The sequence below is a fragment of the Macaca fascicularis genome, chromosome 8, assembly GCF_037993035.2.
Source record: "Macaca fascicularis isolate 582-1 chromosome 8, T2T-MFA8v1.1".
NCBI classification, from domain to species: domain Eukaryota; kingdom Metazoa; phylum Chordata; class Mammalia; order Primates; family Cercopithecidae; genus Macaca; species Macaca fascicularis.
The window spans coordinates 80,592,860-80,608,710 of NC_088382.1; the positions used below are offsets into that span (position 1 = coordinate 80,592,860).

Here is a 15,851-nt window from a genome sequence, read left to right on the forward strand (position 1 = left end):
AAGATGGAGGGTTTGTACTATGGGTCCAAGCCAGGGGTTTTCTGTCTGGTGACAAGCTAGGTAGGGTATGGGAGACTTGTGGGAAATTGGTTGGCCTCTTCTCCTTAGGTTGACTGCAGCTCACTGGAGGTGTGGATAAGGCACTTGGGATCTTTGCTCCTTTGTTAGTCCGAGGGTGGCAAGGCATGTTCCACTGCAGAGGCAGTGGCAAAGAGGCTTTCATTTGCCCCTGGAAGCTCTGTCTATGGTGTTACTGAGTTGGTGCTGACTTGGTAGCTCTGGCAGGGTGGTTGGAGGCCCAGGGCTGAAGGACCTGCTCAGTGAGGAGATATGGGATATACGTACCAATTTAAGTCTGGGCACTTTTCTGTAGGGCTGCTGTGGTATGCTTGGGGCCTGGTCCAGTCCTAGTCACCTCAGATTTTCCAGAACCTGAAGGTGTTACCATGAAGGCTGTGAAACAGCAAAGCTGTTGCCAGCTTAAAGGCACCTGTAGGAAGTGGCTGGAGACCCTGGTTGCGAGGTCCCACCCAGTGAGGAGGAACAGGATTGGCACCCACTTAAAACAGTCTGGCCATATTTTAGTAGAGCAGCTGGGCTGTGCGGGGGGTCCACTTCAGCCCTTGGTTGCCTCAGACACTCTGAAGTCCAAAGGCTGGAATGGCTAAGTTGCCCAAACAACAAGGTGGCCTGCCCCTCCCTCTAGGAGTGCCATTTCAGGGGGAATTCAGATCTGTGTCAGCTGGAAAGCTCTGTTGGGGGTGGCTGGAGGCCCTGGTTGGGAGGTCCTGCCCAGTGAAAAAGAATGAGATCAGGTACCTGCTAAAGGCAGCAGTCTGGCCATGTTTTGATAGAGCGGCTGTGCTGTGCTGTGGGAATCCCTTCTGCCTTGGGTGGACTCAGACTTCCCGAAACCTGAAGGCTAGAATGGCTAAGGTGCCTGAATAGCAAAGATGGCAGCCTGCCCCTCCTCCTAGGAGTGCCTCCTTAGGGAGGTGCAATGCCACTATTGGTAGCTGGCTAGAATTCCAAGTAAGTGGGTCTTAACTTGTGAGGTGCTGTGGAAATGGGGCCTGTGGGCTGATGCTGTTCAGCCCCGTAGATTCAGCCTCTTTTCTAGGGGTATGTACAGGAGTCTAACGTCCTACTTTGCCATAGCTGCAGCTACTTTTGCTGGAAAGCCCTAAGCTTCCAGGGTCTCCATGCATGCCTAAGCTTCCAGGGTCTCCATGCATGCCTGAGTGGCTGCTCTGCTGAGACTCTACATAGCTCTGTCTGTCAGACTGAAGGCGGAAGGCCCTGGTGGAGTGGGTTCACAAGATCTGACCTGAGGGTTGCAAAGATCTGTGGGAGAATCATGATTTCCCTGGGTTGCTCTTTGACTCACCACTTCCCTAGGTTGGGGAGAATCCCCTGGCTCTGTGTTGTTCCCAGTTGGCTGTTGTCCTGCCTTGTTTTTCTTTGTTCTCTGTGGGTCAGGTTGTTTCCTTAATTAATCCCAATGTGAGTAGCTGGGTGTTTCAGTTGAAGATGTTGTATTTACTTGCCCCTTCTGTTTCTCTCTGAGAGCCAGGCACACTAACTGCTTCTAGTCAGCCATCTTGGCCACTTCATATCCCAACCCCTTTCCTTTCTCTTTGTATATTTTTAGTTCAGGAAGAGGCAGAATACTGAGATAGATAGTGAGAAATGAGCAAAAATTAGAACAGTTCATAAAAATGGGCCAAATTGTCCAAAGATTTGTCCAGGCTAAGTATTGCAAAACCTGAGATTTGCTGAATTGCGGATTTGTTTCCCTAAGGAATAGGAAAATTGAATTTGTGTTGGTAGATGAAAGACAAGGGATAGGAACATGAATTATTTATTAGGTATGTGTGCCTCTTACTACTATGTATGCCATTACTGTTCAGGGGTCTGTGGAATGGGATGTTTCATTTTCCAGAATATAAATTAAATGACAGTTTTGCATTTCTATTTATGTGTGATTTGTGGTAAAAACCTCTCTCTGCCAAAGGAGAGTTTTCTTTTGATGGATATATGGAAGGCATTTGAATTATTTAAAATATGGAAATGACTTTTGCTCTTTTTAGTACATATGAAAAAGTTTAAATTATATAAAAATGAATACAATGGGAGTTGAATCTCCCTCCTCCCACAGATTCTTAGGCCCTTCTATGAAGTTAAATGGGCATTAAATAGTTGCACTCTCCTTCTTACCTATTTTTCAATTTAAATATCCTTAGAGAGAGGTCATGTAGTCATGTTCAAATTTATTAGGGTTCAATATTTATAAAACTTTAGGATAAATTTTACCTCAGTCTCCAACTCTTTGGGGATTTAAAAAATATGTTGGTTATTGATTTCACACTTAAATTTATTATGATAACATACTTCATAGGATTACAGTCTTTTTACATTTATTAACACTTGTTTTTATAGCCCAGCATGTAGTCAAACTTGGTGAATATTCCATGTACATTTGAAAAGAATTTCTATATTTTCAGTTACTGAATGTAATGTTCAATAAATGTCTATTAGGTCAATTAGGCAGATAATGTTAAATTATATCCTTACTGATTTTTTTAAGGTCTCCTTTTCCTCTCAATTACTGAGAGTCAGGTGATAAAATCCTCAACTGAGAATGCGGATTTATCTTTTTCTCACTTTACCTTTGATAATTTTTGCTTTGTGTATCTTAAAGCTCCATTAGGTGCATACAGATTTTAAAATATTATGTATTCATGATGAATTTATTCTTATATTATTATGACTTGTTGATCCTCTTTATGTCTGGTAGTATTCCTTGATTTGAAGTCTGTTTCGTCTGGGATGTTAATATAGCCATATCAAGTTTTTTATTTGGTGATTTCCTTTCAAACTATCTGAGTCTTTAAGTTTAAAGAGAGTCTCTTGCAAAACACATGAATTTGTGTCTTTCTTTTTAAAAATCCAGGTTGTTAATCTCTTTTAATTGGAGTGTTTAATCCATTTACATTTAGTGTAATTATTAATATGGTTGTTTTCTGACTTTGGTTCTTTCTGGTGAGAAGTCAGCCAACATTCTCATTGTTTCCCTGTGAGGAATATGTCTTTTTTCTCTGTCTATTTTTCAGGTTTTCTTTTTACATTTGATTTTCAGCAATTTCAGTAAGATGTGCCTATGTAGGGTGTTTGGGTATTTATTTTGCTTGGGTTCATTGAGCTTTTTGAGTCTGTATGTTACTGGTTTTGATCAAGTTTAACAAATGTTTTGGGTTAATATTTTGTCAAGTGTTTTTTTTCCCCTCTATCTTTTCTTCTAGGACTTCAATTTTACCTGTTATTGTTGTTCTGTTCATTTTTTTTTCTCCTAAGTTTTTTCGCTTTGTGCTTTAGTTTGGATGATTTCTTTTGACCCTTAGTCATAGTCTAGTGAGGTCTTAAGTCTCTTGAGTGTTAGTCTAGTGATATGGCTATAAAACAAAATACAGGTTTTAAACAACAAAAATTTATTTCTCAGTTCTGGTGGCTGGGAAATCCAAGAGCAAGGTGCTGGAAAATTTGGTGTCATAGATGGTGCCTTCTCGTGGTGTTCTCACATGGTGGATGGGCAAGGCAGCTCTCTAGGGCCTCTTTTATAAGTGCACTAATGCCATTCATTTTATCATCTTCCAAAGGCTCTCCACCTCAAATACCATCACATTGGGGATTAGGTTTCAACAAATGAATTTTGAGGTAACACAGACAGTTAGTCTATTGCACCTATCTTCGCGTTCACCAATCCTACTTTTGTTGCTCTTTTCTGCCTTGTTTTCTTTTATATTTTGTCTGGAATTTATATTTGTAATCAGTAGGGGAGTCAGCCTGATACAATGTAATTCATCATTACTGGAAGCTGGTGGCTTTTTATTTCAAATAAAAGAAGATATAGGGATAAAAATATGGGAATACACTATGTTAAGAAAGCCCTCTCTGCTTTTTCCTTTTTTTGGCCTATTTGTCATTTGTTTCATAAAAGTGAAGCAGGCTGGGCATGGTGGCTCACGCCTGTAATCCCAGCACTTTGGGAGGCTGAGGTGGGCGGATCACAAGGTCAGGAGATTGAAACCATCCTGGCTAACACGATGAAGCCCCGTCTCTACTAAAAGTACAAAAAATTAGCCGGGCATGGTGGCAGGCACCTGTAGTCCCAGCTACTCAGGAGGTTGAGGCAGGAGAATGGCGTGAACCCAGGAGGCGGAGCTTGCAGTGAGCAGAGATCATGCCACTGCACTCCAGCCTGGATGACAGAGGGAGACTCCATTTCAAAAAATAAATAAATAAATAAATAAATAAGTGAAACAGTGTCCTATTGATTAAAAATTATATTCATATTCCCTTTTTGATGAAATTACCCTCAGATAAGCAGAACTTTGTATATATTTGCCATTAATTGTTTCAGAATTAGAAAATATTTCTACCTAAAGACACTGGAAATTAAAATGTGTACATTTGTAGGCAGCACTATCTGTTTTGTTTTTAACAGACACTTAACATGTGCCAGGTCCTGGTCTAAGCATTTTACATATATTAACTCATTTAATTCTCACAACAACCCAATGAGGGAGGTGTGATGATTGGCCCTATTTTCCAGATGAGGAAACCGAAGCACAGAGAGATTAAACCAGGAAGTAGCAGAGCCAGAATTTGAACCATGGCATTCTGGCATTATTAGAGTCTACATTCTTAACTACTTTGCTCTGCTACCTCTCTCAGTTTCTGCTGCGTGTAATAATTATGCTCTGGGTATGTTTATACTTGTGAATTTCTCAAGTTTTTCAATAGTATCTGCCCTATTGGATTATAAACCACTTCAAGAACAGTAATCACATACTCTCTACTATGTCAGATACCCAGAAAAGGCTAAAACACAACTTTTCTTAGAAATCTTGCTTATAAATCCTAGGCAGTATTAATCATTTTTTCTTCAGGACTTACAGTTCAGTATTTGCCTTTCTGATGAATGACTATTTTTTTTCTGCCTTATACTGCAGCTAGTAGTTTATAGGCTTGGCCCTCCCATTGGGTTGTGAGGTCATTGAGGGTAGAGACCATGCTTTCATCATTTTTGTTGACACTCTTCCCCACCCTGGCATCAGTCCACATTGAGTATAATAGATCATGTTATTCCAGAACTGTGATGGTAAAAATATGCTTCTTTTTGCCAGACAAAGAATCTTTGCATATCCATATATTTGTCTTGTTTACAATGGGAATACTTTATATTTGTGTTTTACTTTCAGCTTTCCAAAGTCCTTTCATATCTACCATCTATTTATCTTTATGGAAAAAAATGTCATGAGCTTTCATGTATTACTTCAGTAAATATTTCTTGAGCACCTATTATGTGCTGATACTGTTCTGGTTGTTTAGGATATAGTAATGGATAAAACAAAGTCTGTCCTTTCATGTAGATTACATTCTTGTGAGAAGGTAAAGATATAAACCAAAATAAATAATGTGCTAGGTGGTGATAAGTACTTTGAAGAAAAATAATATGTGACAAAGGGATAGAATATGGTAGAGAGTGCTACTCTAGATGGTATGATCTGGAAGGCATCTATAAGTAAGTAATATTTGAGTAGAGACCTGAATGAAGTTAAGGAGCAAACTGAAAATATATGAAGTTTAGAAGAGTTCTAGACACAAGAATTAGCAAAGACAAAGGCCTTTAAGTTGAGAAAAACAGCAAGGAGACCATACTGGAAGTGGGAGAGAAATGAGATGGAAAGGTGGTTGTGGTGGTAGCATATGTGGGAGGTAGATCATGGAGGGCCTTGTAACATATGGTAAGGACTTCAGATTTCATTCTAAGTTTGATGAAAATCATTGAAACATTTTCTACCCCAATGAGGAATGATATCTGAATTATGTTTAAAAAGTTTAATCTGAATGCTGTGTAGGGAATAGCTTATATGGGAAGCAAGAGTAGAATCAGAGAGACCAATTATGAGGCTGTTGAAATAACAGGCCAGAGAGTTGGCTGCCTAAACAAGGGTGGTACTAGTGGAAGTGGTAAGAAGTGTTTAGATTCTAGATATATTTGAAGTTAGAACCAAGAGCCAAGCGAACTTGCTGAGGAATTTTTATAGCGCATGAAAAAAGAGGAGTTGGAATTATTCCCACATTTTTGGTCTGAACAATATTGTGGATGTTACTACCATTTACTGAAATGGGAAACGTTGGCAGAAGGAACAGGTTGAAACAGGGCATATATCACTGCCTTTATTTTATATATGAGAAAACTGAGACATAGATAAAGACTTTTGATAAGCTTTGGGGGTAGAATACTGGTTACCTTACTGCTAGCCTCAGATTTCTTCTAAATAAATGTTTCAATTTTTTTTGTTATCGATTTTATCTATGGGATGATAACTTGTGTTCACTTTACAATTGTTTGAAAGCAAGAGCCTGAACAGGGATATTTCAAGAGTCTTTGAAGTTTTATATATTTTCTGGGATGGTAATGGTCAAAGAGCCTAGCACCTTGTAAGTATTTGAGTAATTGTTTTCTAGATTAAATTAAGGGACGATTCAATCTCATTTTCAACCTTGATATTCTCATAAGGGAAATTATCTGTGTTGTAGTTCAGATCAATTGCATGAATGGAAAATTGCAGTTTGTCTTTCAGAAAGTAGTGATTAAGACTGGAAATAATAAGATCTGGGTTTGGACCCTGTGTCTACCCCTTACTATCTCTGTAACTTTCAGCACATCACTCTATCTTTCTCAGCTTTAGTTTTTCCATCTGTGAAATGGAATAATGCCTACCTTTCTCACATAATTATTGTAAAGATGAAATGAGATTGTGTATACTTAATAGAACTAGCACACAACCAGCACATCAAACATGCAATAAGGGTTTACAGGGTCTGAATCTCAATAAAGCCACTATGAGATATTCACAAAAAATCTGTAGTAGAGAGAGTTTGTGGAAAAATTGTGTACTAAAAACACATATTCCTGAGGTGGGGTGACAACATGGCCGAATAGGAACAGCTCCAGCCTCCAGCTCCCAGCGTGAGCGACAGAAGACGGGTGATTTCTGCATTTCCAACTGAGGTACCGGGTTCATCTCACTGGGGCATGTCAGACAGTCGGTGCAGGACAGTGGGTGCAGCCCAACGAGCGAGAGCTGAAGCAGGGCGAGGCATCACCTCATCCGGGAAGCGCAAAGGGAAAGGGAATTCCTTTTCCTAGTCAAGGGAAACTGTGACACACAACACCTGGAAAATCAGGTCACTCCCACCCTAATACTGCACTTTAGCAAGGGTCTTAGCAAACGGCACACCAGGAGATTATATCCCACGCCTGACTCGGAGGATCCCATGCCCACAAAGCCTCCCTCATTGCTAGCACAGCAATTTGAAATCTAACTGCAGGGCGGCACCGAGGCTGGGGGAGGGGCGCCCGCCATTGCTGAGGCTTAAGTAGGTAAACAAAGCTGCTGGGAAGCTCGAACTGGGTGGAGCCCACTGCAGCTCAAGGAGGCCTGCCTGCCTCTGTGTACTCCACCTCTGGGGACAGGGCATAGCTAAACAAAAAGCAGCAGAAACCTGTGCAGATGTAAATGTCCCTGTCTGACAGCTTTGAAGAGAGTAGTGATTCTTCCAGCACAGAGGTTGAGATCTGAGAATGGACAGACTACCTGCTCAAGTGGGTCCCTGATCCCCTGAGTAGCCTAACTGGGAGAGCCTAACTGGGTGTAGCCTAACTGCAGTGGACCTCAAGCAAACTCAAACAGATCTGCAGCTGAGGGTCCTGACAGTTAGAAGGAAAACTAACAAACAGAAAGGACATCCACACCAAAACCCCATCTGTATGTCACCATCATCAAAGACTAAAGGTAGATAAAACCACAAAGATGGGTAAAAAGTAGTACAGAAAAGCTGAAAATTCAAAAAATCAGAATGCCTCTCCCCCTCAGAGGAACGCAGCTCCTCGCCAGCAATGGAACAAAGCTGAACAGAGAATGACTTTGATGAGTTGAGAGAAGGCTTCAGCCGATCAAACTTCTGAGAGCTAAAGGAGGAACTACGAACCCAGTGCAAAGAAACTAAAAACCTCGAAAAAAGATTTGATGAATGAATAACTAGAATAACCAACGCAGAGAAGTCCATAAACGACCTGATAGAGATGAAAACCACAACACGAGAACTACGTGACAAATGCACAAGCTTCAATAACCGACTCGATCAACTGGAAGAAAGAGTATCAGTGATTGAAGATCAAATGAATGAAGTGAAGTGAGAAAAGTTTAGAGAAAAAAGAGTAAAAAGAAATGAACAAAGCCTCCAAGAAATATGGGACTAAGTGAAAAGACCAAATCTACATCTGATTGGTGTACCTGAAAGTGCTGGGGAGAATGGAATCCAGTTGGAAAACACTCTGCAGGATGTTATCTGGGAGAACATTCCCAACCTAGCAAGGCAGGGCAACATTAAAATTCAGGAAATACAGAGAATGCCACAAAGATACTCCTCGAGGAGGGCAACTCCAAGACACGTAATTGTCAGATTCACCAAAGTTGAAATGAAGGAAAAAATGTTAAGGGCAGCCAGAGAGAAAGGTCAGATTACCCACAAAGGGAAGCCCATCAGACTAACAGCAGATCTCTTGGCAGAAACTCTACAAGCCAGAATAGAAAGGGGGCCAATATTCAACATTCTTAAAGAAAAGAACTTTCACCCCAGATTTTCATATCCAGCCAAAGTAAGTTCCATATGTGAAGGAGAAATAAAATCCTTTACAGACAAGCAAATGCTGAGAGATTTTGTCACCACCAGGCCTGCCCTACAAGAGATCCTGAAGGAAGCACTAAACATGGAAAGGAACAACAGGTATCAGCCGTTGCAAAAACATGCAAAATTGTAAAGACTATCAATGCTAGGAAGAAACTGCAACTAATGAGCAAAATGACCAGCTAACATCATAATGACAGGATCAAGTTCACACATAACAATATTAGCGTTAAATGTAAATGGGCTAAATGCTTCAATTAAAAGACACAGACTGGCAAATTGGATAAAGAGTCAAGACCCATCAGTTTGCTGTATTCAGGAGACCCATCTCATGTGCAGAGACACACATAGCTCAAAACAAAGGGATGGAGGAAGATTTACCAAGCAAATGGAAAACAAAAAAAGGCAAGGGTTGAAGTCCTAGTCTCTGATAAAACAGACTTTAAACCAACAAAGATCAAAAGAGACAAAGAAGGCCATTACATAATGGTAAAGGGATCAATTCAAGAAGAAGAGCTAACTATCCTAAATATATATGCACCCAATATAGGAGCACCCAGATTCATAAAGCAAGTCTTAGAGGCTTACAAAGAGACTTAGACTCCCACATAATAATAATGGGAGACTTTAACACCCCACTGTCAACATTAGACAGATCAATGGGTCAGAGAGTTAACAAGGATGTCCAGGAACTGAACTCAACTCTGCACCAAGCGAACCTAATAGACATCTACGGAACTCTCCACCCCAAATCAAGAGAATATACATTCTTCTCAGCACCACATCTCACTTATTCCAAAATTGACCACATAGTTGGAAGTAAAGCACTCCTCAGCAAATGTACAAGAACAGAAATTATAACAGACTGTCTCTCAGACCACAGCACAATCAAACTAGAACTCAGGACTAAGAAACTCAGTCAAAACTGCTCAACTATGTGGAAACTGAACAACCTGCTCCTGAATGACTACTAGTACATAATGAAATGAGGACAGAAATAAAGATGTTCTTTGAAACCAATGAGAACAAAGATACAACATACCAGAATCTCTGGGACACATTTAAAGAGGTGTGTAGAGGGAAATTTATAGCACTGAATGCCCACAAGAGAAAGCAGGAAAGATCTAAAATTGACACCCTAACATCACAATGAAAAGAACTAGAGAAGCAAGAGCAAACACATTCAAAAGCTAGCAGAAGGCAAGAAATAACCAAGATCAGAGCAGAATTGAAGGAGATAGAGACACAAAAAACCCTTCAAAAGAATTAGTGAATCCAGGAGCTGGTTTTTTGAAAAGATCAACAAAATTGATAGACCGCTAGCAAGACTAATAAAGAAGAAGAGAGAAGAATCAAATAGATGCAATAAAAAATGATAAAGGGGATATCACCACTGACCCCACAGAAATACAAACTACCATCAGAGAATACTATAAACACCTCTACAGAAATAAACTAGAAAACCTAGAAGAAATGGATAAATTCCTGGACACATACACTCTCCCAAGACTAAACCAGGAAGAAGTTGAGTCCCTGAATAGATTAATAGCAGGCTCTGAAATTGAGGCAATAATTAATAGCCTACCTACCAAAAAAAGTCCAGGACCAGATGGATTCACAGCCTAATTCTACCAGAGGTACAAGGAAGAGCTGGTACCATTCCTTCTGAAACTATTCCAATCAATAGAAAAAGAGGGAATCCTCCCTAACTCATTTTATGAGGCCAGCATCATCCTGATACCAAAGCCTGGGAGAGACACAATAAAAAAAGAGAATTTTAGACCTTGATGAATTTTAGAACCTTGATGAATATCCTTGATGAACATCGATTTGAAAATCCTCAATAAAATACTGGCAAACCAAATCCAGCAGCACATCAAAAACCATATCCACCACGATCAGGATGGCTTCATCCCTGGGATGGAAGGCTGGTTCAACACATGCAAATCAATAAACATCACATAAACAGAACGAAAGACAAAAACCACATGATTATCTCAATAGATGCAGAAAAGGCCTTCGACAAAATTCAACAGCCTTCATGCTAAAAACTCTCAGTAAACTAGGTATTGATGGAATGTATCTCAAAGTAATAAGAGCTATTTATGACAAACCCACAGTCAATATCATACTGAATGGGCAAAAACTGGAAGCATTCCCCTTAAAAACTGGCACAAGACAGGGATGCCCTATCTCACCACTCCTTGCTGTTGGAAGTTCTGGCCAGGGCAATCAGGCAAGAGAAAGAAATAAAGGGTATTCTAGGAAAAGAAGAAATCAAATTGTCCCTGTTTGCAGATGACATGATTGTATATTTAGAAAACCCCATCATCTCAGCCCAAAATCTCCTCAAGCTGATAAGCAACTTCAGCAATGTCTTAGAATACAAAACCAATGTGCAAAAATCACAAGCATTCTTATACACCAATAACAAAGAGATCCAAATCATGAATGAACTCCCAGTCACAATTGCTTCAAAGAGAATAAAATACCTATACCTAGGAATCCAACTTACAAGGGATGTGAAGGACCTCTTCAAGGAGAACTACAAACCACTGCTCAATGAAATAAAAGAGGACACAAACAGATGGAAGAACATTCCATGCTCTTGGATAGGAAGAATCAATATTGTGAAAATGGCCATACTGCCCAAGGTAATTTATAGATTCAGTGCCATCCCCATTAAGCTACCAATGACTTTCTTCACAGAATTGGAAAAAACTACTTTAAAGTTCATATGGAACCAAAAAAGAGCCCTCATTGCCAAGACAATCCTAAGCCAAAAGAACAAAGCTGGAGGCATCATGCTACCTGACTTCAAACTATACTACAAGGCTACAGTAACCAAAACAGCATGGTACTGGTACCAAAACAGAGATATAGACCAATGGAACAGAACAGAGCCCTCAGAAATAATACCACACATCTACAACCATCTAATCTTTGACAAACCTGAGAGAAACAAGAAATGGGGAAAGGATTCCCTATTTAATAAATGGTGCTGGGAAGACTGGCTAGACATATGTAGAAAGCTGAAAGTGGAACCCTTCCTTACTCCTTATACAAAAATTAATTCAAGATGGATTCATGACTTAAATGTTAGACCTAAAACCATAAAAACCCTAGAAGAAAACCTAGGCAATACCATTCAGGACATAGGCATGGGCAAGGACTTTATGTCTAAAACACCAAAAGCAATGGCAACAAAAGCCAACATTGACAAATGGGATCTAATTAAACTAAAGAGCTTCTGCACAGCAAAAGAAACTACAATCAGAGTGAACAGGCAACCTACAGAATGGAAGAAAATTTTTGCAATCTACTCATCTGACAAAGGCCTAATATCCAGAACCTACAAAGAACTCAAACAAATTTACAAGAAAAAAACAACCCCATCAAAAACTGGGCAAAGGATGTGAACAGACACTTCTCAAAAGAAGACATTTATGCAGCCAAGAGAGACATGAAAAAATGCTCATCATCATTGGCCATCAGAGAAATGCAAATCAAAACCACAATGAGATACCATCTTATACCAGTTAGAATGGCGATCATTAAAAAGTCAGGAAACAACAGATGCTAGAGAGGATGTGGGGAAATAGGAATACTTTTACACTGTTGGTGGGAGTGTAAACTAGTTCAACCATTGTGGAAGACAGTGTGGTGATTCCTCAGGGATCTAGAACTAGAAATACCATTTGACCCAGCCATCCCATTGCTGGGTATATACCCAAAGGATTATAAATCATGTTGCTATAAAGACACATGCACACTTATGTTTATTGTGGCACTATTCACAATAGCAAAGACTTGGAATCAACCCAAATGTCCATCAATGGCAGACTGGATTAAGAAAATGTAGCACATATACACCATGGAATACTATGCTGCCATAAAAAAGGATGAGTTCGTGTCCTTTGTAGCGACATGGGTGCAGCTAGAAACCATCATTCTCAGCAAACTCTCGCAAGAAGAGAAAACCAAACACCGCATGTTCTCACTCATAGGTGGGAATTGAGCAATGAGATCACTTGGACACAGGAAGGGGAATATCACACACCAGGGCCTGTTGTGGGGTGGGGGGAGGGGGGAGGGATAGCATTAGGAGATATATGTAATGTAAATGATGAGTTAATGGGTGCAGCACACCAACGTGGCACATGTATACATATGTAACAAACCTGCACGTTGTGCACATGTACCCTAGAACATAAAGTATAATAATAAAAAAACCCCACATATTCCTTTTCCCAAATTATTATGTGTATTAACAGACATGTTATAAAGAATATAAGACTAAAGAGAAATGTTTTTATGTTTACTTTATAGGTATTGGTTTGCCTTGAAAAGGGGTTACCATGCAGCTTTTACGTATGACAGCAATACTACTAACTTCATGGAAGAACAAATTGATCTACATAAAGAAGTTATAGATAGAGTGACTGATTTGAGCATGCTCAGACTATTTGAGACCTACCTGGAAGGCTGCCCACAACTTATTCTTCAACTCTACATTCTTCTGGAGCATGGACAAGCGAATTTCAGTCAGTGTAAGTTTTTCTTAACTCCTTGTGTTAGATGGATGCCACTGAGACCTTATGTCAACTATATAAATCTTTGGCTGACTTTAGAAATTTTTAATACTTCAAAAATCATTTATTCTTTTGAAAAGGAAGTATGGTAATATGGTTGAAATATCAAAAAATATATGGGTATATACTGTATCCATCTGCCCAGAAAGAAAACTACTATTGTTAGTTATTTGATGATTCCTTCAGAAAAGTTTTTAAAGCATATGTCCTTTTTTTTTTTTTCCTTAACACAAATGGTAACATAAAATAAAAACTGTCTTTGTTTTTTATGCCTCATAGTATATCTTGGAGATCCGTTCATATTAGTACAGAAAAATTTCCCATATTTTTTATTTTCTGCATTGTATTGCAAATTATGAATATGCCATAATTTATTTAACAAGCTCCCTATTTGTGTTAATTTAGGTTGTTTCTTATATTTAACCATTGAAAAAATGCTGCAACGAGTAATCTTATGCATAAATCACTTGCATGTAAAAAGTATATCCATTGGGTAAATTCCCAGAAGTGGAATTACTGGGTAAAAGTGTAAATACTAAAAAACTAATGAATGTTTTGCAAGTTGGCCAATGTGTTTGCTGTTTTACAGTAGATTTGCTCGTTAAGGTAAAAATGTTCATTTTTTAAAGAAAAGTTTATTTCTATCTTCCTTTCTGAAAAGTCCTTTTATAGGTAATTAACTTGAGATGTTACAAAACCATTTATTTGCTAAATAATAGTCCCAAATTGCATTAATGACTAGGGTTCCATTTATTCTGGGATTCATTTCAGGGAGTAAGATTGTTATCTTCCCTGGAGTTCTTGCTGTCCTAGACTCACACGTGATATCAGTTAAACAGTGTCTCTGTTCCCATTTTCTTGTAAACCTCTAGAACATAGCCCCTTCTAATATTTTTACCTTTACTTTGATTGTTAGGAAGACACAAAATGATTGTGTGTATGAGATCTCTATTGTGTATGAGATCTTTTTTTTTTTGATGCAAATAATTCATGGGTTGGGTTCTATGTGATGCAGAACCCTTAACAGTTCTGTATTATATAGTTCTGAAGTTAGAAGTTCAAAATATAGATCTTACAGCCTGTATTATGGGAGATCTCATGATGATTCCCAAGGATACATAGCATCTGGACTATCTATGAGATCCAGTGATAGCTATCTTTATGTTCAGTTTTCATCTATATAGTTTCTTATTGAAGTAGGAAATTGAGATAAGTTATTCAAAAATAGCATAAAATGAGATATAATTCAACTGTCTAACAATAGAGAAATTGGTAAATAAATTATTGTAGGCTGTTAATATGGAACATTATGTAGCCACTAGAGTGTTTACAAAGAACTTTTAATGACACAAGAAAGCGATTATAACATAGAATGTAGCCAAAAAACAGTTTATAAAATTTTCTGCCAGCACATTTTTAAGGTTACAAAGAGATTATTATATAGAAAAATATCTGGAAGAAAATATGCAAAATGTTAAGTGTGTCTGCTTCTGGGTGGAGGAATTATGAATGATTGTTTTCATTTAAAAAATACTTTTCTGAATTTCCAAATTTTCTGTAGTAACTATGTACAAAATTATGTTATATGAATTCTGAAATTAAATCAGTAACAGAAAACCTACCAACCAGAAAAAACCTTAGACCAAATGGATTCATAGCTGAATGCTATCAGATGTATAAAAAAGAGCTGGTATCAATTCTACTGAAACTATTCCAAAAAATTGAGGCGGGAATCTTCCCTAATTTATTCTCTGAGGTCAGCATCATTTTGATGCCAAAACCTGGCAGTGACACAAGAAAAAAAGAAACTCCAGGCCAATATCCTTGATGAATATAGACACAAAATTACAAAGTGCTGTGATTATGGCGTGAGCCACCGCACGCAACCTACAATCATTTTGTAGTCTTTGTCATGAGATCTTTGCCAAGGCCTATGTCCAGAATGGTATTTCCTAGATTTTCTTCTAGAGTTTTTATAATTTTACATTTTATGTTTAAGTTTTTAATACATCTTGAGTTCATTTTGTATATGGTAAAAGCAAGGGGTCCAGTCTCAGTGTTCTAAATATGGCTAGCCTGTTATCCCAGTACCATTTATTGCATAGACAGTCCTTTCCCTGTTGATGTCTTATTTAGTGAACATGGGAGTTCTCTATTTTCTTCACTGATGTCAGTACTTAATGCCAAATAAATTAATAAAAATCTCTGAATTAATAAGTACAGAATTAAGAATAATGTCATTGGACAAAGTTATTTTAGACTGAGGAAAAGGCATAACAAAGGCATAGTTTGACAATGGCACAAATTTAGTTTGAACAGAGTGTAAGATACAGGTTAGGGCAGCAATATGATAGAAAAAATGTTAGAAGCAGGTAGGAAAGTGGGAAATTGGCAAAAATGTCAAATAATAGTGTCAACTAGATGAGAATAGACTATCGTGCCCTCACATTAGGAATGAAAGACCTGTTGACATCTGAAAGACAATTTAGTGAATAAATG

At 38.5% G+C, this 15,851-nt stretch overlaps 1 protein-coding gene across 1 annotated transcript in view; it reads left to right on the forward strand.

Annotated features, from left to right (window-relative positions):
• XKR9 (XK related 9) overlaps positions 1-15,851 on the forward strand; it is a 54,210-nt gene that overhangs the window by 18,353 nt on the left and 20,006 nt on the right. The window contains exon 4 of the mRNA XM_015454945.4: positions 13,090-13,310. Coding sequence (XP_015310431.3) covers positions 13,090-13,310 — 221 coding nt within the window. The remainder of the gene's footprint in view (positions 1-13,089; positions 13,311-15,851) is intronic.